The sequence below is a fragment of the Protopterus annectens genome, chromosome 17.part0 (genome assembly GCF_019279795.1).
Source record: "Protopterus annectens isolate FY-2018-M chromosome 17.part0, PAN1.0, whole genome shotgun sequence".
In the NCBI taxonomy this organism is placed as follows: domain Eukaryota; kingdom Metazoa; phylum Chordata; order Ceratodontiformes; family Protopteridae; genus Protopterus; species Protopterus annectens.
Genome location: NC_056751.1, coordinates 159,954,535 through 159,977,034, shown reverse-complemented (window position 1 = coordinate 159,977,034; position 22,500 = coordinate 159,954,535). Strand labels below are relative to the sequence as shown.

The 22,500-nt window shown below is 37.2% G+C and overlaps 1 protein-coding gene and 1 long non-coding RNA gene across 2 annotated transcripts in view; one reads left to right on the top strand and one right to left on the bottom strand.

Moving 5' to 3' along the window:
- The window catches only part of TICAM2 (toll like receptor adaptor molecule 2), a 19,139-nt gene extending 327 nt beyond the window's left edge, over positions 1-18,812 (bottom strand). Inside the window, exons 1-2 of the mRNA XM_044059108.1 lie at positions 18,657-18,812; positions 1-1,098 (exon numbers count right to left, since the gene is read on the bottom strand). The exon at positions 1-1,098 is cut by the window's left edge and continues 327 nt beyond it. Of these exons, the coding sequence (XP_043915043.1) occupies positions 360-1,019 (660 nt within the window). The 5' untranslated portion in view covers positions 1,020-1,098; positions 18,657-18,812 and the 3' untranslated portion in view covers positions 1-359. The remainder of the gene's footprint in view (positions 1,099-18,656) is intronic.
- LOC122791382 overlaps positions 1-22,500 on the top strand; it is a 679,387-nt gene that overhangs the window by 323,274 nt on the left and 333,613 nt on the right. The window lies entirely within an intron of this gene.

Genomic DNA, 22,500 nt, shown 5'->3' with positions numbered 1-22,500 from the left:
AGTACCTAATTACTGTGCTTTCAGTTTTCTGTAACCCAGGTATCAAATAATACCATGCAGTGTCCCTGACACCATTTTTAAACCAGGCTAATGAACTATGTCCTAGTGGAAGGTGGGGAGGGTCTAATCTCGGCATGTAACTTAGTAATGCAGTGCTGTCCTGAGCTGAAGTAAAATATGTGGCAGATAGAGTTCAGCTCTATGCCCTGCTCTATGACACTTATCTGCATTTACCATCATGTCACGCATGGAATACCATTATCCAAACTACAGTTCATTAAGTATGCACTAGGCACCTTTAATTAACAGTATGTTGTTAAACAGACTGGCATGAATAAATGTCCTGTGACAAAAGTCCATTATGAATTGCTTGTGTTCTGATAAAGATTTGTTCTTTTTGTCAGCCAGAGTTCTTTTTGCTTTATGTAGAAGGACTCCTGAAAAGTTTTCTTCACCTGCTTATCAAATGCAGGGCTTCTTTCCTCTAGAGCATTAATGACTTGCAGGGCAAATGGTGTCCTTTCCCTTGGGAGTGGATTTCTACTAGGCCTTATAGGTATGACTGAATAGCTTTTGTGCTGGTTGGTAATGGAGTCTATCAGTGTGATATAAGACTGGTATTCACATAAAGTTTCCTTAAGAAAATTTGTGGTTAGAAGGATGACTGTCCAGGCTGACCCATTCAGAGCATCACTTAAATTGTCAAACAGATGTCTACCAGAGGGCAGTTCAGCAAGTACTATACCTGGCTTCAGGTTAAATTTGATTTCCAGGAGGTTCCGCACTCTAACTGCCTCTTCTACATCACTTTCAGCATGCAGAATTACAAATTTGTAAAATGTTTTATTAAGATCTAATCCTTCGTCCACAATTTCCTCAATTTCAGAGTCTACTACTCTGCTTTCAACATGTCCCTCATTTAGTTTCGAGGTACTGATTGACTCAGGTTTTCCATTTTGGGCCAAAGGAGCTCTCTTGGTCTTATGTAAACTCTTCGTAGATGAATTCTTGTTGCCCATTTTAAAATCTTATTTACAGCTGTAAAAATTAATGGCTGTATGCAGACAAACTCATTTTGTGAAGTACAAAGCAAATTATCTGTAAATTAAAAGAAAACAAAACATCAATATATGAAACATAATATATCGACCTGCAGATCAAAGAAATCAAGTTTGTGAAGGTCTGCATATAATTTAAGAAACAACAAAACAAAGTAGGAGATACATAATTGTTGCTCATGTTTTATGTCATTTCAACACAGCATGTTTCTGTTCTGGTCTGTCTTGCACTATGAAATTAGCTATCTGTAAATATTTTTGAATGTCTTCAGTGCTGACAGTAAAACCTCAGACACACTGAAAGAAGAATGCTAATACATTGAAAATCTGGATACATAACAGATGACTTCACCCAAAGCTAACAAGCCCAGTACCATCAGAACAGGCTGCGTGTCATTTAAGTGGAAGCCCATTTCTATGAATATGTAATGATGGAAATCTAAGTGTTACAGAGGTTTTAAAAGAACAACACCTTTGAATAAGGAGATTTAGGTTTATGGACTACAATACAGCATTAAAATGAACTATGAAAATCTAGCTAAAAGCTGAGATGTGATATAAAGGAATGATACAAAGTGAAATTAAACTCAGAATTTTCACTGCAGTGGTTGTGAAATGCACATTTCAGGTCAAACTGTGTAAAACAACAAATTCTAATGTAGAGAAAAAGTCTAAAACACTTTTAGGCTAAATTTGAAATAACTGGTATGTTCTCTGCATTTTATTTTCCAGTACTAAGATCTCTACAATAAGTGAAATTTGGCACAAAAAAGAAATAGATTATATTGCAAACAAATGAAAACATCAACTCCATTGTTTTTTTTTTTTTGCAGTGAGGTGGAAGTGTAATACAAATATTAAAATTATGTTAATGTTCACTACTATTTTACTATTTTTTTGCAGAGGGGTATAACTGTAGTATTAATATTTGACTTATAATTTAGATCTCATTGTTGTTTTAAATAAAATTCAGAATAGGCACTGTATTTCAGAATAATCCAATCTGATAGCTTCAAACATATCCACTTTGGATGCAGTCGTCTCTTACTTACATTGCAAATTCACTCACTCCATAAAACAAAAAATACAATACATGTGGAATTCAAACAGGTATACTTGAAGATGTTCTACATTTTATTCAAATCAAAAATAACAATCTAGCAGGTGGCTTAGAGGATTAAACCTGTGAACTGTTGTACCTATGACATGGGGTTTTATTCCTTTAGTCCTCCTTTGCCTTCTGTGTGATGTAGTGTAAGTCACTTAATGGGATAGAGCTTGCAAGTAATTGAGAATTTGGGCCAGGTGATCCCATGAACTGCAAATATAGGAACTACCTATGAAGCACACAAGTATGAAAGGGAGTTGACGTTTCTTCTCACCTGAAAGCATCCACAAAAACAAAATATCAGTAGGAGAAGGAAGATTAAAATAATAGCAGTATGACTCTAGAGGAGGCATTCATATTTTGAATAATATGCAGCACAAATTTGGTTTAAATTTTGCTCTCAGTGTAATAATGAATAGCTTGTACACAGATTCATGCTCCCTCATTATTTGTTTGTGTCTTTCGGCTTTTCCCGGTTAGGGGTTGCCACAGCGGAACTCCGGTCCGCTAATGATTGGTAGTGTATTTTTACGTACTAGGTTACCAGCCCTGACGCACAACCTTCAACGAAGGCACGCCCCATTCACGTATGCCTCCACACAGAAGACGCTCTAACTGAGAATCGAACGGGTCAACGTCTTGCTATGAGGCAACAACGCTACCGCAGCACCACCACCACAGTTCTCATGCTCCCTCATTATACCATTACAAATTTTCTCGTGAGAAACCATGAAATCCAGGCTACAGGAGGATGTTGTCATTTACTGGTGCTCATAGTACACATGACTAAAGTTGATTTTCCCCAGTACTAGACATTAACCTTCCACATGACTGAAGTTAATGTTCCCCAGTACTAGAAGTTAAGCCTCCACATGACTAAAGTTAATGTTCCCAGTACTAGGTAACTCTCCACATAACTAAAGTTAACATCCCCAGTACTAGGCATTAACTCCCACATGACTAAAGTTATTGTTCCCAGTACTAGATATTAACCCTCCACATGACTAAAGTTAATGTTTCCCAGTACTAGACATTAACCCTCCATATAAGTAACGTTAATGTTCCCCAGTACTAGGTAACTCACCACATGACTAAAGTTAATGTTCCCCAGTGCTAGACATTAACCCTCCACATGAGTAAAATGAATGTTCCCCGGTACTAGCTAGCTCTCCACATGACTAAAGTTAATGTTCTGCAGTACTAGACATTAACCCTCCACATTACTAAAGTTAATGTTCCCCAGTACTAAACATTAACCCTCCACATGAATAAAGTTAATGTTCCCCGATACTAGACATTAGCCCTCCACATGACTAAAGCTAATGTTCTCCAGTACTAGACATTAACCCTCCATATAAGTAGTTAATGTTTCCCAGTACTAGGTAACTCACCACATGCCTAAAGTTAATGTTCCCCAGTGCTAGACATTAACCCTCCACATGAGTAAAGTTAATGTTCCCTGGTACTAGCTAGCTCTCCACATGACTAAGGTTAATGTTCTGCAGTACTAGACATTATCCCTCCACATAAGCATCACCTTGTTATGACTGAGCAGCATGTGTGCCAATGAGTTCCAGAGTTGGGTAATTTGTACCCTTGTTCTTAGCGAAAGCATTTATTGCCAAACAAGTCTAGGATGAAGGAGCCAGATAAAAACAGCAGTACAAAACTAAGACCTTTTGAGATTTAAACATAAATCTAAGATGCCCCTGTATGGACTAGGGTTACAGGGCAGAACTCTGGCCCAGACCTGTTTTACCATTGTTATCCAAGCATATTAAAGTGTAATTTGTAATCAGACTTACACATCAGGTTGAGTTATGTAACATAGTCCAACCAAATGGTGTTGAAGTGCTGAAGTATAAGCAGTAAGAAGTAGTAGCACAACGTTGCGAGTCCACAGATAGGATTTAATAATACAAAAATACACAAATAGTTAAGCGCTTTCATCAAACAGTATGACTTCATCAGAACAGTTAAAATATGAACTTTCAGGCTTAAATACCCCACAGTTTGAATTCATTGGTCTAGGAATTAGCAAATCATATTTCAAACATGCCAAATCTCAAACAAATAATTAAATAAGTTCAACATTAAACATGTGTACCATTACAATATACATATAAAAGTAGCACATTTTTATATATATATATATATATATATATATATATATATATATATATATATATATATATATTTTTTTATATTTTTATATAAAAATTATAATGCAAAAGTGCAGAAATATAAACTGTTAACATTTTAAAAAAGACTTTCTTACATATTAAAAATTACTTCACTGACTGAACAGCCAGTGTATTATACTAAATCTGCCTTCTCTTTCAAAACGGGCATAATTGAAAGATGTTCATTAATGCCCGGGGGTTGGTCAGCAGCTAGTCAGAGTTGCCACATCAATTCCTTCTTGTGCAACTTATTTTGCCACTCACCCCCCCTCACATCCACTGTGACAAAATCCAAAATACCAAACTTAAAACCACTAAAATTTCTACACAAACCACTATGTTTGTATAATGCATTAGTATTTTTTCCAGATTTGATATCATATAAATGCTCCTATATCCTGTTCTTCAACATCCCATTTTTCAAATAAATATGACACAATGACACAATTTTCAACAGGCATGTATAGTGCAGTTTAGTCCCCTTTATTCTCAAGTTAAAACAACTTTGTCAAAGAATTGGAATATTTTTAGAACCAATCCGGAAATAATCCGGGTTCTTGGTGATAAACCTATTTTCTCCACCAAAGTAGGTAGTAACATAAAATCCTTGGTGGAGGTTTCCAGAAACTCCAATGAAAAACAGAGAAACTCATATGGTAGTAAGCCTTGTGGTAGATGTCATTATTGTTCCTATATAATGCTTGAACGTGACATCATTATTAATAATCTTAACAAGTGTCATATTTATTTGAAAAATGGGAACTGTTGTTCCAGTAAACTGGTATATCTTGCTAAATGTACTTCCTGTTCTTCATTCTACGTCGGAAAGACGGAAAGGATGTTGAAGAACAGGATATAGGAGCATTTATATGATATCAAATCTGGAAAAAATACTAATGCATTATACAAACATAGTGGTTTGTGTAGAAATTTTAGTGGTTTTAAGTTTGATATTTTGGATTTTGTCACAGTTGTTGTGAGGGGGGGTGATTGGCAAAATAAGTTGCACAAGAAGGAATTGATGTGGCAACTCCGACTAGCTGCTGACCAACCCCTGGGCATTAATGAACATCTTTCAATTATGCCTGTTTTGAAAGAGAAGGCAGATTTAGTAGAATACACTGGCTGTTCAGTCAGTGAAGTAATTTTTAATATGTAAGAAAGTCTTTTTTAAAATGTTAACAGTTTATATTTCTGCACTTTTGCATTATAATTTTTATATAAAAATATGAAAAAAAATATATATATATATATATATATATATATATATATAAATGTGCTACTTTTATATGTATATCGTAATGGTACACATGTTTAATGTTGGACTTATTTAATTATTTGTTTCATTATTCATGAGATTTGGCATGTTTGAAATATGATTTGCTAATTCCTAGACCAATGAATTCAAACGGTGGGGTATTTAAGCCTGAAAGTTCATATTTTAACTGTTCTGATGAAGTCATACTGTTTGATGAAAGCGCTTAACTATTTGTGTATTTTTGTATTAATAAATCCTATCTGTGGACTCGCAACATTGTGCTACTACTTCTTATGAGTTATGTAACATTCTGACATCTGAGCCACCAATCATACCCAGTAAGGGCTTTATCCCTCTACACTATGGCAATGGTCACCTCTATATTTTTGTATTATGATTCACTATCTTCCTCGAGAACATTCTCTTGTACTTTTTTCATCCTTGTTTTGTTTTAAAAATGCATAAAAAGTGGATGATAAACAAGCTTGTTTTCTTTTACTAGTAGTTTTTCATAGTTAAAGCCATTATTCATGTGCAGCGATGATGTACGTTAGACCATCACAGTTTTATAGAAATGAATACAAACTCAGCTAGTTGTGTTTTCAATTTTACACATAAGTTAGAGAAAATGAATGAATGCTTAAGTAGTCAAACAACAGAATGTAGTGGAAGAACAGTTGGAATAATTAGAACTTCCATCCCAGGGGCAACAGATCTTTGTGTAAAACAAATACACAAATCAAGGAGAAAAATACACTATGCTTCTATTAAAGAGAAAAAGGATGACCCTCAGAAAACGTATGCAAACTAACAAAGCAACAGGATAGACTCAGTAAACGCAGCAGTTAAATCAGAAGGTAGAGGGGAAGGAAAGGATGCCATTCCATTCAAAGATTTGCAGACTTGGTACAGGATTAAGCAATTTGCAAGTAATTATGATGAAAAGGATGATTAAGAAAGGGGACATTGATACTTAACAAAAAGACATTCAGCCATAACATACTTACAGTGAAAATGCAGGAACCCTCATTTGTTGACTTATAGAGCTCCAGTCCCCCTCCCCATTCTTAACCTTACTTCCTGCCTGCTATCACTGTACCAATAGAAAAGTTAATTTCATTCCTGTGAAGAAAATGCAGTGATTATTTTTGATACTGTCACCATTAATGGGCATGTGTTTGCTTAGGTGAGCTGATACTACATCTGATAAGTACCTCAAGGTTCTGCAGCCTTGGAGTTAGTTAAATTAGTTAAGAAATGTAGGGGCAAAGCACCTCTATAGTTGTGGGGAAGGTTTCCCCCTCATGTAAAAATGTGCAGATAGTTACCCATTAAATATACTGGATTCATTGGATTGTATTTCACTGAGAAACAACTTGATCAAACAAGTCACATCTTATTAGTGTCATTAGGTGACTACACCTTAGAATGAGGGGTCTAGAGTAATGTCAGGTAGGGAGCAATACAGCATACATAAATACATTGTTTTGTTGGTGGTGCCTTCATTATCTGCCATTAAGTGTGAGGATTAAGAAACAGTAGTATACATTTACAACAAGCAAGCCACTGGTTAATGTGACTTTGAGGCCATTATTTGTTATCATATGGGGTATCCCCCAAAACACACACACACACACACACACACACACACACACACACACACACACACACACACACACACACACACACACACACACTCTCACACACACAAGTTTAAAAAATCAGAACTACTATAGGAACTTTATCACTGACTTTATATATCCTCTAAAGTTTTGTTATGCCAAATGCATGTCCTACAGCAAATGGTATAATACCTTGATATTGGTAAACAAGTCGTGGTGGTACGGCAGTAGTGTTGTTACCTCACAGCAAGAGGTTCTCCCGTTCGATTCTCAGCTTGGCTTGGGAGTGCCTTCTGTGTAGAGTCTGCATGTCCTCCCCACGGTTGGGTAGCGTTCGAAAGACATGCGTGTGTAAATGGGCGTTCCTTTGTTGAAGGTTGGACATCGAGCTGGCGCCTCAGCATTTCGTAAAAAGTCTACTGTCAATCATTAGCGGACCGGAGTTCCGCTGTGGCAACCCCTTACTGGGAAAAAGCCGAAAGACAAACAACAACTCAAGTAAAGCAGATGCAGCTCACCTGTGCTGTCATGATCTAGTGTGTTTCTGCAACACCAATGATGAAAAAATACTTTAGCGGGCAACTCAACCCATCACATAGTGTTCATTTGGGAAGGAGTAGTTAACAAAGTAAAAATAATAAAAGTAGTCATTTGCTTCTAAAATTGCTCCTCAGGGCTCTAAGTGCATTAGGATTCTAGATACATGTAATCTGAATATCCTGACTAGTTTCACAACTATAATAAATTCACTGTGGTCATTCCAGCACACAGAACATTTAGATAATTTCCTATAAAAGTCCTTCTTGCAGATGTCTTTGTTTAAAATCACAAACAGCCAATGACTAGAGCTGCTGATTATGAATAGTCATATTTCTGCCATATTAAGGATTGTAAGACCTGACACACCCCAGGGTGGTCAGTTTTTGGTAGCTATTTGGTTATGCTGAACGTTAATAGTTTGAAAGTTAGGTGCAGGGGCTAAGTGACCACTTATTTATCATCACACAAGTAGTTTACAGGGAAAGCTGTGGTAGCTGAGCCTTTGTCTCTAGTGTGCATTCATGAAACGTATTTCCTCGCCAAGCATAATTGTATATTATACTAAATTTGTCCACTCTGGCCATGAACTGTGAAGTGTGCAATGAAGCAGAAATTGCTTAATACTGACCGTGCATCAGCAGTGACTCTTCTGCACAAAAAAAAGGGAAGAGGAAATTAGTCCTGCAGGTGTAGCTGTGATAATAACCAAGTCATCAACTTATTTGCAGTTATGTAACCACACAGTACATTTACACTGAAGTAACATAATACAAGATGGATGGAACGCCTCTTTCACCCTAATCCAGTTCAGCATACCTCTTCTTATTATATCTGATACATCATTTCACCATTCCAGTTTGCACTGTTGTACTATAATTACCTCTCACAGAAGTGGTCTGCAGTATCTGTGTCTTTATGCTTGTTACAAGACATCAGAACTAAAACAAAGTAATAGAAATGGAAGCAAAATGCCATAGATGAAACGAAATGTCGATGACTGCTAGTTCTAGATTACAGAGTATTAGATTTACAAAACTGAAATGCCTGAATAAGCAAAAGAAAAGGAAAAAGAATATGGAGTGAGACACTATAATGTATTATTCTAGCATGAGGTCTGCAGTGAATGTTATGTGCTTAACAGTAAGGGGTGGTCTACTGTATAGTAAATGGTGTATATTAGGAGAAGCTCTTGCACTACAATCCAGTGTAGTTGTGTACTGCCTGCATTGGTACACATGGTATCCTCCCTCATGTGCATAGGCCTGTCTGCACTGTCTGTTGATCACATAGTATTACTATTACTCAGTATTTGGGGCTTCTGTGGCTAGAAGGACCACTGCTTTGCATCATACTTAATGCATGTGCTCTAATGAATACCCTATGAAAATGTTCCTCGCTATCTCTATTTCTGGCCACAGACTTCAGTCAACTGGAAAATTCTATCAGGGAACTGGGTGGACATTTCAGGGAACATTTAAAATGACAGATTAGAGAAGAATCTAGACCACTGAACATATGTTTGAGCCTGGATAAGAGGATTCAGTAGCAAAAAAGAGAGTGAGGGCATACCTCTCAACTGCCCAGAATTTTGCAAAACGGCTATTTTTCTTTTGCATTATATTTTTGATCTACTTTTCATATAATTAGTGGTTTTCTGGCAAATCACTGAGGACTGAAGTCATTAAATTATGACAGACACTTCAGTTTAGACTTCATATTTTATGTTATTTATTTTTATTTTACATTTGTTTACTGGGAAAGTCCGACTGGACACATGTCCTTTTTCAGCGGAGGCCCGGGTAGAAAAGTTCCAGTTACAATAAAAATGCAAAAATACAAAATAAGGAACACAAGTGTATACAAATATGGCACAATAACAAAATTTAAAATACAAGTCAAGAAATGTTAGGTAGTAATATTCTAAGCTATTACATAGATGTACCCTGTAATAATCCTAAAGGCTAAGCACCAGTAATGTACATGATAATATCAATCTAATGTTATATCAACAGTAGGCCTTTCGTGGCAATATATAAATGTTTAGAATAAGACTCATAGAAGGAGGTTCTATATCATAATAGTAGTACCGCTCAACCTCTTAGAGTAAGAAATCTGGACAAAGCCATAAAAAGTGGTACAAACAGGGACATTTTTTAAATATTTCTCTTGCAAACTTAGAAAGTTGATAGAATAGTAGGTTTTGCATTAGCATGAATTTTCTGAAGGGTATGAAGTCTAAAACTCAAATGTCTGTCATTATTTTCCAATTTCAGTCTTCAATGATTTGCAATAGTAGGTTTTGCATTAGCATGAATTTTCTGAAGGGTATGAAGTCTAAAACTCAAATGTCTGTCATTATTTTCCAATTTCAGTCTTCAATGATTTGCCACTAATTTGCCAGAAAGCCACAATTTTATGAAAAACGGACCAAAAATATAAGGCAAAAACCTGGATATTCTGCAAAAATCTGTACAGTTGAGAGGAATATTAGCAGATATCACCTAGCTTCTTCTGTGCTATATGGAGGCATTAAAGCAAGTTTCGTATTTACAACAATGTTAATGTAGGAATTGTAGAGATGCTTGTGGTGAAATAATAGTTAGTTATCAGCCGGGGGTATAGCAAGGGCAGATCCATTCACTAAGAAGATAACTTTTTAAGGCTGGTTTAAATATTGTTAGGGATGTTAAGTGGGTAGGGTTAGTTGGTAAGACATTCCATAGTTTACCTATGGAGTTTGAAAAGTGGGCATCTCCTTCAGAAAATCCATGTTATTGCAAAACCTGCTGTTCTAGTAACTTTCTAAGTTTATAAGAGAAATATTTAAAATCTATCCATGATTTTGAGCCTTTGTCTCTTATTACTTTTGGCTTTGTTCAGATTTCTTGGGCTAAGAGGTTGGGAGGTATGAGGATATAATTCTTGAAGATGTCAAGGAAAATGGTAGCGATGGACACATTTGTGGAGAAAGGGATGGAGTAGATAGTTGGTGAGCTAACAGAAGCAATGTGTTACACACAGTGTCTGCTTTTTTTTACATTCTTTGTTATTACTAGGATGCATGTAAAATCTATCTCAGTTTGTAGCTGACATTTATACATGGTGACCATTACCTACTTAATGTAACACAATTAGCACTAGACCTGCGGCTGCAGAGTTTGGCACACCAAGCGATGCTCCCATGTAACCCCCCCCCCCCGACTATCAGTGAGCAATTCCAAATTAATGATGGCTTATAAACCTACATTTCTATAGGCAGCAATGAATTATTAGGTAGTATCCTAATGACTCATTTGCTACCTTTAAAATAAAAGAACAGTTTAAGAGCTTACAAGCTGCAATTACAGTGATCACAAGATGAGCCTGTAATGACATCATGCAGACTGTCCACCTGTTCAGCTTCATCTATAAGTTGGTTCCTGAGGCAGCTGCTCCCTCAGCCCCACCCTTCTTATTTCACATGATCATCCCAGCAGTAAAGGCATTATGGAGGCTGGTCAAACATTTGAGCTGTCTAAGCCTTTACTGGGCACCCTTACAGACATTATATATGTCATATTAATAACCAAGATAGTAAACGTCCTCTTTCTTATGCTAAGAATTTTCCATATATTGTTAGTACTGTGAAATATTCAATGGCATACATTTTTGAAAATTTTAACTGTTACGGATTTTTACTGTACAACATATACCAGCAATCAAACATTAGATTACGATTTTTTCTGATAGTTTCACTCTCTTTGTCTGACATTTGGAGTAACAAGGATGCATTCTTGCTCTTTTCATGGGAAAAAATAAATTATTACTAACAGAGTATTTCAGATGAGTAAGGTGATGCCTTTCAAATAGAAAATATCTAGATGGGGTAGCAAAAGGAAATCTGAAGATTTTGAAGAATGACCATCATCTCTCACGGTAAGAGCAGGTAAGAATTCTTCAGCGTGTTTGGTTAACGCAAGTGCAGGTAGAGGCTTCTAAGCCACAGCTGACACAAATTTCTCAGTTGTCTCTGGTAATGAACATGTGGGAAACCACTGCATTGTCTAGTGAATGGGCTGTCTCTTTTTCAGGTTCACAGCCTGGTTCAGTCTTTGTGAATCTTGCTCTGATTTTATCAGAATGCTTCCTCATAAATGCACTATGGCCAGGGCCACAATATAAAACATAGGTCCCAAATTCCTATCAGTTATGCCAGAAATCCATTTATGCAATAAATATATATTCTAACATAAATGTTTTCTCCAGATGCTAACCTTTTCTATTTTATATGCTTATTGATCTTTCTTTTTTCCAAGTCAGCTTTTTCTCTCAATTTTTATTCCCAAATCTAGTAAAAGCTAGTCAAACGTGGACCTCAGTTTGCCAGACATAAATATTTCTGCTGAAACTAAACCTTTCACCATATGAGAAGTAATTATGTAACTGGATAAGAACCATTACTGTTGTGTTTACACATTCTCAACTTCAGACCATTAGAAAAAAACATGAAATGGTACAGTTTTACATGACAAACTTTTTTTTTTTTTTTTTTTTTTTAGAAAATCTGCATGATGGACAAGGTACAGTCTGCTATGCAACACAGTAGTGGAACATTGTCATTGTGGGACAGTAATACAACCACCCCTCCAAGTTTTCTATTAGTAACTTGTTATTCCAAATTACATGGACACATGCCTCATTAACATTTGTGCAGCATACTATTGAAAGCCAAGAGCATGGTACAGGTCTCCTGAACATGGTGGCCTGTAGTTGAACTGCAGTTTATCTGAGTCAGTGGACAGGCAGGTATACAACTGACCTGCAAGTAGCATAGCCAGCTTTGGAGAATACTGATCAATATTCTACCAATTTCGAATGTTGCTCTTCTACCATTTTGGAAGGCTTTGGTTCTACCATTTGAAAATAAAGGCCAATATCATGCTCACCATTTGGTAGAGAAGAGTTTGATGATTGGCCTACAAGTTGGCATAGAGAAGTAAACTGGTGGTTTAAGAATGGCAAATTATCACCCCATTTTGGAGATGGATATAAAGTTATTTTTGATAAGTCGGAGGTGCAACTATTACCAGGCTGAGTACACTGACGCTGATCATTAATGGGATAGTTTTGGGAGACAGAATGCAACTCCAGTCATTGCCTTCCTTGATTTGGAGATACAGTGAGCAAGGGCTGAAGTCAACACTGATATGAGTAAGATAATAGACAAGAAACTCTGATGCTACAAGGATGGGATTAAATGTAGGCAATTGAATCCTATCATGAGTGGAATAGTTTTGGGTGAGTTAGGAGTGCAAATTTCTACAAAGCTAGTGAGAATATGGGAGTTCTGATTACTATTAATGATGAAGAGATGGTTTAGAGAGATCTTAACAATTGAGAGGTGGAGGAGTGCAGCTCTCAGAAAAAGTATCCATACACCATTTTTTTAGCATGTGGCACCAAAATGGAATAAGCACTCTGCAGGTGTAAGTATGATTTAAAGGTCACAGACCACTGCCATTGCATAGTTGTAAATTTACTCTATATACACTTCCAGACTGGTGATATTTGTTTGTAGAGTTCAGCTTCTTAAGCCATGATTTTCCATGACATGCCTTATGCTAGGTATGAATCCAGGTAATGCACTTATGCCTGGTGTAAAACTGCAGGACTGCAGGCCCAAATCTTTGGGTGTGGTCAGCTTTCAGAACTGCACTGTAGTCCTTATATGATAGGCTGATTGGCACCTACTTAAGCATCATGTGCCGATCTACATGCCCCCCCACAATCCCATAATCAGCTCAAATCTAAATCCCATTTTTTTGTAAACAATGGCAGCTTTATTTCCTCTTTTGAGATCACCTGCAGTTCAGTTCTTTGCATCTAAATACTCCCACTTCCTGTAAAGTCTTGTGCAATGTGTAAGGGAGTTTCAAAATACATAAAATGATTAACGTATCTGAAATTGTGTGAAGTATGAGACAACTAAGTGTTTCAGAGTTTTTCTTTCTGTCTACTGCCTTGTCACTAACACCGGAAAGGACGATGCACGTTTCCAGTGAGCTTTGCCTAAACGTGCAGCTTACTCAAAGGTCAAGAAAGCTCAGATAACACCATAAATAAAAAATAACATACTGTATGAATTCTGCTTCTGTAAAAATGATTCCTCACAAAGGTGAGTAATCATGCGTTGAGCCCAACTTTATATCTTAATAGGTAGTAATAAGTTTCAGTAAGAACTGATCTCTCTTCCTTGCCAAAATATTTGTCAGACTTGGCACAAAATATTACCATTTATAGCAGATCTACAAGTAAGTTTACATGTAAATGCTTACCTTTACTTTAAAAATAAATTTGATACTGGCAATAATGAAGATGTGATTATTTAGTAATATTTTATTTGCTGTAGTCTAAACTATGCATAGTTTTTAAGGTTCCAAGGCTGTTAATTCTATTAGAAGTCATAGTTCCATAGCATGAAATCTATTTGATATAGCAGAATTATTTTGGTGTTTATATGAGTCTTACATCTTGTTCTACATTGCCTGAAGAAAAAATGTTTCTTTCAGTATAGGTGACAATATATTATCTGTAGAGATGAAAATAAGGTTCTACAGCTACTAAAGTTGTGTACAGTTCCTGAAGATGTTTAAAGCATCGACTCAGTGTAGCAACCTCTTCAGCTAATGGTTAGCAGCAGATTCACAATCTGCCACAGGAACATAAGCCACCTGCTGAGACAGTGCTACACATACAGCATCGGCTCACTGTAGCAACCCCTTCATCTAACAGTTAGCAGAAGATTCACGATCTGCCACAGGAACATAGGATCATAGGAGGTTACTAGGCTAATGACTTTGGGGCCCTTAGAAGCCTAGCTAAGAGTTTATCCCCAAAAAGAAACCTCAGTCAGCACCTGTCGCCCCTGTCAGAGAGGGACACAGGTGGAACCCCTGGGACAAAAAGTGGTTTTACATCCACTCATCAAGACTGCACTTGAAGAGGGTCAGTGAGGTACTCTGTTTCACATGTATGGGAAGTCTGTTCCAGAGATGAGGCAGCCTCCGGGAGACAAACCTGTCTCTCCAGCAGGTTTTGTTGATGTTGCATATTAGATTCAGCCATTTTGAGTGGGTAGTGCGTGAGGAGTTAGATACAGAGCATCTCTAGTAGGGCAGGGTCTGAGATTACCTTGTAGGTGAGATACAGATCACCCCTGAGCAATCTATATGATACCAAATAGAGTGATAGTGATTTGAGCCTGTCTGCATAGGACAGGTGTTGGAGCCCATGGATTCTCTTTGTGAGGTATTTCAGTGGCCTTTCCAGTTGATGAAGATGTTTGGAGAAGTGCATCCCAAACCTGGTGTTACATTCAATTATTGCTCTAATGAGGGAGGAGTATAGAATGGTAATAACCTCCTTTTTTCTGGATGCAATCCCTTTACTTATGAGATGAACCAAGTACAACTTTTCTGACCACTGCCACTACATGATGGTCAAATGTGAGGCTGTTATCAACCTGAGTGCCCAGGTCTCTCACCACAGATTGTGTTAAGCAATCTGCACTGACAGTGCTCCACCTAACAAAAGCTTCAATGCTTGATGTGCAATCCTTTGTTCAGGGCATGTTGCATGATTAGAATACAGTATAGGTGCACTAAAAGTGGACTGATGTAGGCATTCAAGAATCTTAAACATAAAAGCTGTGGCACTTCGCATAATGTAGCTGTGTTGCTAAATAACCAGAGACCACATATACTCCAAATCTACAAAGCATCCTGCTATCTAAAATAGAATAAGTCTAGAAAAAGTCTGTTTTCTGACAGTAATAATATAGTCCTGGTATACCCCACTGGATGTTCAATATTATCACAAATCTACCTGTGACAATCTTACCTCCTCCCCTCTATAACACACAAAAATAATGTGCTGTGATCAGTCAGAAATGCAAAACTAAGCCTGCAACTGTATTAAAGACTCACTGCTATGGCAACCTAATCAAATATTATAAGGTATAAAACATAGCTTTAAGTTCAGAACAGAACAAAAACTAGAGTGAAGGGAAACAGGTGACCATTCTGTAGGCCGGACCTACATAGTGGCCTGGTAAGACAGGAAATAATACTACAGGACATTCAAGCTATGTAAATTGGTGAGCAGTATCATAGTAAGGGTGGGGTAAATGGGACACCTGCACCAGCCACTAGCTTGTAGGACTAGATAGTACCATACATTAAAAATAAAAGTGGCAGCATATAATCCATGAATTAAATGATCATGCTCACTTGACATACAGCTTATAAACTGCCTAATGATCAAACTGCCTTGTAAACTACCCTCTAAAACAGAATGCCTAGACAACCAGTCTACAAGTAGTCTGTAAGTGATCACAATTGTGATTGCTTAATAACAGTTTATAAAAGGTCAAATTATGCTGACAGGAGGAGGGGTGCCAAATGCTTCTTTTGTCTAAGATGACACATTCCCTTGTTACAGCTCTGCCAGCAAAGATAGGGAGACTTTGATTAATGATAACCCCCTCCTATATGAGAGTGGAAAATTCTGAAAATGGCACAGTCACTAGATGGAACACTTCAAACACTTGGGCTGTTGAACATTTTTTTCCATTTATTTAGGTACAGCAACTTAATAGTGTATTCTTTTTAGTTTGATTTTTTCCAAGATATTGCACCAGTGTTTCAAACCACAGAAATGTACTTTATTTCAAAAAAACTAAGAAAGACCTTATTCTTACTGCCAAGGATCTCATTATTTAGTCATCAATCTACCATGGGGCTTCACTTGGGAAACCCGGAATAGTCAGTGGGCACGCAGATGCTGTTAACATACATCATGTGTCATTTGGTGTCTGATGTCAGCGGTCCTAACTTTTGTGATAAAAAATAAAGTAGATCATTAGAAAATGAATGTATGGTTTATAACAATTTCTAATCAATACCAAATGGATATCCCATGTGCTTCATTTAAAATGTTTCATAATCCAGTCAGATCCTGGTTATCAATAAGTCAGTTTCCAGCCTATTCCAGTTCATTTTTAGAAAACCTAGTAATAGCTCATTGATCTTACCCAGTGATCAACCATATATGCTAATCTCTTTGACATCAGCTTTATTTATTTAATACATTTCTCATTAGGATGACTACTACAGCAGCATATTTATTCGAGGTCGCTTCTAATGCCATTGCAGACAAGTATTTATGTCAGAACAGAAGCTCCTAGCCACACAGTGTCTGTGGCCAGAGCAAACCCTGCACAAACAGTGGGCCTGGGCACACTTTCACCTAGCCTTTGTTAGATGATAGCATCCGATCTGGTCCTGACATCCAATAACCCTCAGAAGATGGAACAAGCACTTAAATGGTTATTCCTTATGCTCATATCAGATGATATTCCACTCACTGGATTTACAGAAATCAAGGTTATTTTAATTTATTTTGTTATTTGTTAAATAGAATATTGATTTGATTAGAGCAAAACAATGTCATCATTTCCAGAAGAAAAAAACAGCACAGTATAAACACATAACAAAGTAGGTTATCAGGACCATTCCCCTAGATATTGCTTTTCACTAAAATTGAATAATCCTGGTGTGGTGTGCTAGGAGACCTTACTGTTGGTACTCATAAGTTTTTTTTGGCTTTTGGAGTACAAGGAACGAGTACTCAAATTAAACTTTGTTAATGGAAAAAAATGAGGTTTATTATCATTGGAAAATTCTCCCAATCTCTGTTGCACCATAACTGCACCATAAGAGCAGTTTGCAAATCAATATATTCCAGTATTCAAGTCCACTTCTTTCATCTGACCACATATGTGGCACTTTAATTAGTACAGAGTTTCTTTCAGTGGTAGTTTTCCATTATCTTTCATTTGACAGAATTCCAAGTTAATAACTTGAGTACAAAAATGTGTAGATTTAGAGCAGGCAGAAACAGTTTAATTCACCAAAATCCTTACTCTGCATTTCCATTTCACAGCCTCCAGACCTTAGATGATCTGCAGCTTAGCCATTCCCTTTATCTGTCTGAATACCATTATACCTATAAGGATTTCGTTTTATGCAAGGAATCTTGTTTGTTTTACACACATTTTGGTGCAAAAAGCAAACAGTTTTTATTTACTGCTTTATTGGTTATGCTAGCCCCTTGAAAGTTTTCCTTGCATTATAGCCCCTTGCTGTAACCCCTTGGTTGACTCAACTTATCTCACTGCCTATATTATAGTACACTCTTTCTAGGTTTTCAGCAAGACAAGACAGTCTTCATCAAGAGGCATGTTGTCAGCTAGGTCTTGTAGGTGGAACACCTTTGAAACTAAGTGCATGTAATGCTGTATTAAAGAAACCACAATGCAGGTAAATGTAACGAAATAACTTATTTTTGATTTCCTATGGTACCTTGTTCTAGCATATAAATCACTGCCTGGGGCCATCATGATCTCTTTTTTTCCAACAAGGCCAACACGTTTTATTTTATAATATATATTTGTTAACTGGGTAAACCCACTGGACATAACTGTCCCTTTTCAGTGGCAGGCTGGGAGTACTGTCTGGTCAAATGACTTGGTCAGAGTTATACAGTAGGCAAATGGATGTGGACATAACTAGACGTACACATTTTATAATTTTCCTTGTAAACCATGTACTTTCATTGCAAGTAGTAAAATATGAGCAGATAAATAAAACTAAAACATCATAAAATTAGCAAAATATGTAATCTTTACAAAATAAATTATGACTAGCATCAAGACAGTAGCTACATATAAAATTCAGTATTAAACAAAACAAGCATAAAAAGACAGCTACTATACTTTAAAGATTAAAGACTTCTGAATTTCTATAGAACAGCATTCTTATAAAGTGTATCTCATTACCATTTACTTACCCAGTGGAAAGATGATTTAGTGGGTTCTAAACATGACATTGTAATCCTCTTATAACAGCCCACAGTATCATGTCTGAAGATAAAACAGCTGAATTAGACACTGCTAGCCCAGCGTGCTGGTTTAAATGTGTTCTGAGGAAGTGCGCACCATTTGACTCTTGCCAGCTACATCCCATAATGGTTTCAACCACAAACATGCTAAGAGAAAAATCTGAGAATTGCAACATAAAGGGAAGTTGGGTTCATACATAGCATCTGGATGTTTTACTTCGGGAACCTTTAGAGCAGCTCTTTTTATAGTATAGACCCAGTAATGTACTAACTACAGATGAAAATATGTTGCTGATTTAATCATAGATTTTCCCACACTCTGTTTTTTTCATTAAGTGGTACAACACTAATTCGATCATTTCTAAAAATGCATGACTTTATTTTAACTGAAGTGAACATCCTGGCTATGGATGAACTCATTATATTCAAGTCACATAAATAGAAATGCTAACCTGTGTATTTGCTTGGATAATGTACTTATGTTAATGATTATTATTATAAGGAAGGGTTGCAGGGCATTCAAAGGAAGAAGGCTACAGCAGTAACTGGCTTAAGTAAGATCAACTTGTGGCATTAGTTTGTATGTTAGAAAGTTATACAGAAACATGGTGGTGAGCCAGTAGAACTGACTTCCTAAAATGATGATGCCTAATAATTTGATAAGATTCTTTTCAGAAAGATAGGGTAGGAATCTACTGAAAATATTAAGCAGTAGAAAGTTAAGTCTGAATTGTCCCTAATTATCTTTGGTGGGATAAAGGACTAAATAAAGGTTCACAACAACCGAAACTGCAAAAGAACATACCTCAGACTCCCTTTTCTTGCTTGTAATCTTTGTTTTACACTCAGTAACCAGTAGGATACATTTTAGACTTTTTCCTTAGGTTTTCTCTACTGGACCATGTAGCTGAGACTCCAAAATGTCTTATTCTACTGTACATATTAAACAAGCACTGTAACAAGCAGTGTTCATGTATAGTATGCAAATAAATAGTAATACTAACAAGGAAATATTTTCCAATGGACTAATGCAGTGTATGTTGGCTTATATGTACATATGCATATGTGGTATTCCAAAATGTCTTGTACTATTGTACTGCAAAGTGTTGGAGCAATTAAAGGGCTGATGTAACAAAGTGTTTATGCGTGCTATGCACGTGAATTATAACATTTGCAAGAAAGATTTCTATCCATTGCACTAATGAAATATATGTTGGCTTTGCTCATAATATGGATATATGTATACACATACACACACACACACACACACACACACACACACACACACACACACACACACACACACACACACACACACACACACACACACACACACACACACACACACACACACACACACACACACACACACACACACATTCAAACACATTGATTCACTTTCCTACATAGCCACATAAATATGCAGCTATTTTCAGATGGCACTGGTATGTCGCACACTGTCACAAGTAGCTGGGAATGACAAATGACTCTCTATGCTAAGACTATGACATAGCTATGAAAAATGCATATATGTGTAAAAATAGACATAGGTATCAATAGCAGGTGATAGCAATAAACATTAATGTGGAACTGCTCCCCAGGATTCACAAAACTCCATACAAGAATAAGACTATTCTTGCATGGAGTGGTTTGTGTCCATTTCGAATAGCAGCGCACCTTGCATATGCATGAAGGCATGCTGCTGTTGAGTCTAAATGGACACGAATCATGAACAAGTGCAGGAGGTGTGTGTCAGCAGTGCCTGTACATGTAACACGCCCACTTCGCTCAGAAAATGCCGTACGGTACTTTGTGACACAGACGAGTGTCAATGTATATACTATTAGAGCCTGGCTCTAATATTATATACTAAAACAGTGTCTGCAGACACTGAAATGTAAGTAGCTAACATTTCGGTGTCCACAGACACTGAAAACAAAAAAAAACCACAAACACACCTAGAAGGCAGCAGCCTTCATGTGCACACCCCTGAATGTATGCACTTTTGTCCTAAATGCATGGAAGCAGTAGGGCAAGAGGAAAGCAATAAAAATACAAAAAATTATTTTTTTCCATCATGCACAGCTATGCTTAGTCTGGCTGAAATCCCGAAAATGATAGAAAAGTGCTACTGTGATACAAAATGTAATCAAGTGGCTGTAGCATCATGGTACTGCCATGATTTTGTATGTAGAACATGCTCGGTTCAAATCCCAATTTATTTAATAAACTTTTAAGGAATTTGAATGATAGATGTCAATCATATGGCTCATGGATAGCACAGTAGGGGTGGGAATATGTAAAATATAAAAGTAAAAAGTACTTTATAAATTTAATGAAAAAAAATTGATTTAAACAATGCTTTGCTAGTGTAAGCATTGTTTGCCGGCTTTCCGCTGTGCTTATCCGGTGTAAGCATTGCTATGCGGATTTGCATGGAGCTAAGCATAGTTCAGCATATTAAAACTGGTCAATCAAGAAAAAGTGTTGGAAAACTGCCCTATTTAAACCACACAGGCGAGAATAGAGCCATAGCCATTTGGGATTGCTCACAGCAGGACCAAAATGTTTGGTGTCGGTGAAGGTGTTCACTTCTGAGCACAATGTTCGGGCATCCAGGAGTTCAAGGTCACGGTTGGGCTCCTAATAAAAAAATATGATGGCAGGCTGCTGCAGGGCCAGTACCAGGGCTCCCAGTACAAAGCGGAGGCCTGAGACCAGCTTGCACATGATCTCACCAGTGCCACTGGCATACCCCGGACTGGTGAGCAGGTATGTCACCACCATAATGACCTAAAGCAGAGGAGGGGTGCACTCTTGAACCAGTGGATCCAAGAAGCCCAAGTGCAGGATGTTCAACCTGTCTGTAAGTATGCAGTCTTATGTATCTCTAAGTATGGAAAAATTTCAACTTGTGACTGTGCAGGTGTGATTAATGTGTCATGTCTCCCCATACATTTACAGTAGAGAGGTCCCAGAATGTTGAGGCTCATGCCCAGCAACTGGCCCAGCTGCATCGGCATTATGGTGAGTACAGAATACCTCCTAATATTAGCAGTAACAAATCAAAAATATGGTAATGGTAGCACTGCCTGCATATATAATTGTGCTGTAAAAGTCAGGAATAAATGTCTGTGTCAGGCTGCCATGGTTACAGAGGAGTATTTCCAGCTGCTGTGTAATATAGATGTCAGTAGCAAACAAGGTACAATATGCAGGAAAGGAATATTAGAATATGTATGAGTGTGTCTGAGTGAACCTGCCAAGAAAGTGCCATGTCAGGGCTACTGTAACACTTAGAACTGAAAAGCATTCCCCCGTGCAGATCATGCAGGAATAGTAATTGTGGATTTCTGAGTTGTACACAGTCGAGTGAGTTGTAAGTCAAAACTAATAAAGGTGATCCCAAACACTGGTGTGTGTCATCTCACTTGTACCTTAAAAATAGAAATGTGTATGTCCTGCAGAATGTATTAACTGAGATGAAGTTCTTTAGCACTGCTTGTCTGCATACTTTAGAATGGGCACGTAAAATAACTGAAAAAAAGCAACAGTACATATGCCCATCAGAATGTGTTTTACTTGTTTGTCTGCCAGCATTGTCCTGTGTTAACCTTTCAATTTCAGATGTATGTAGCTGTGAATGCACTGACAAATGTATAAGGCTAACAGGTGCAGACTTAAAACCTACACTGTGTACTCAGGAATCTAAATTGCAGTATGTAGTTGTAAAACAGTCAAATGTGCAATCCAGCTAATGTGCACATGTTTCTCAAACAGTGACACCAATGTC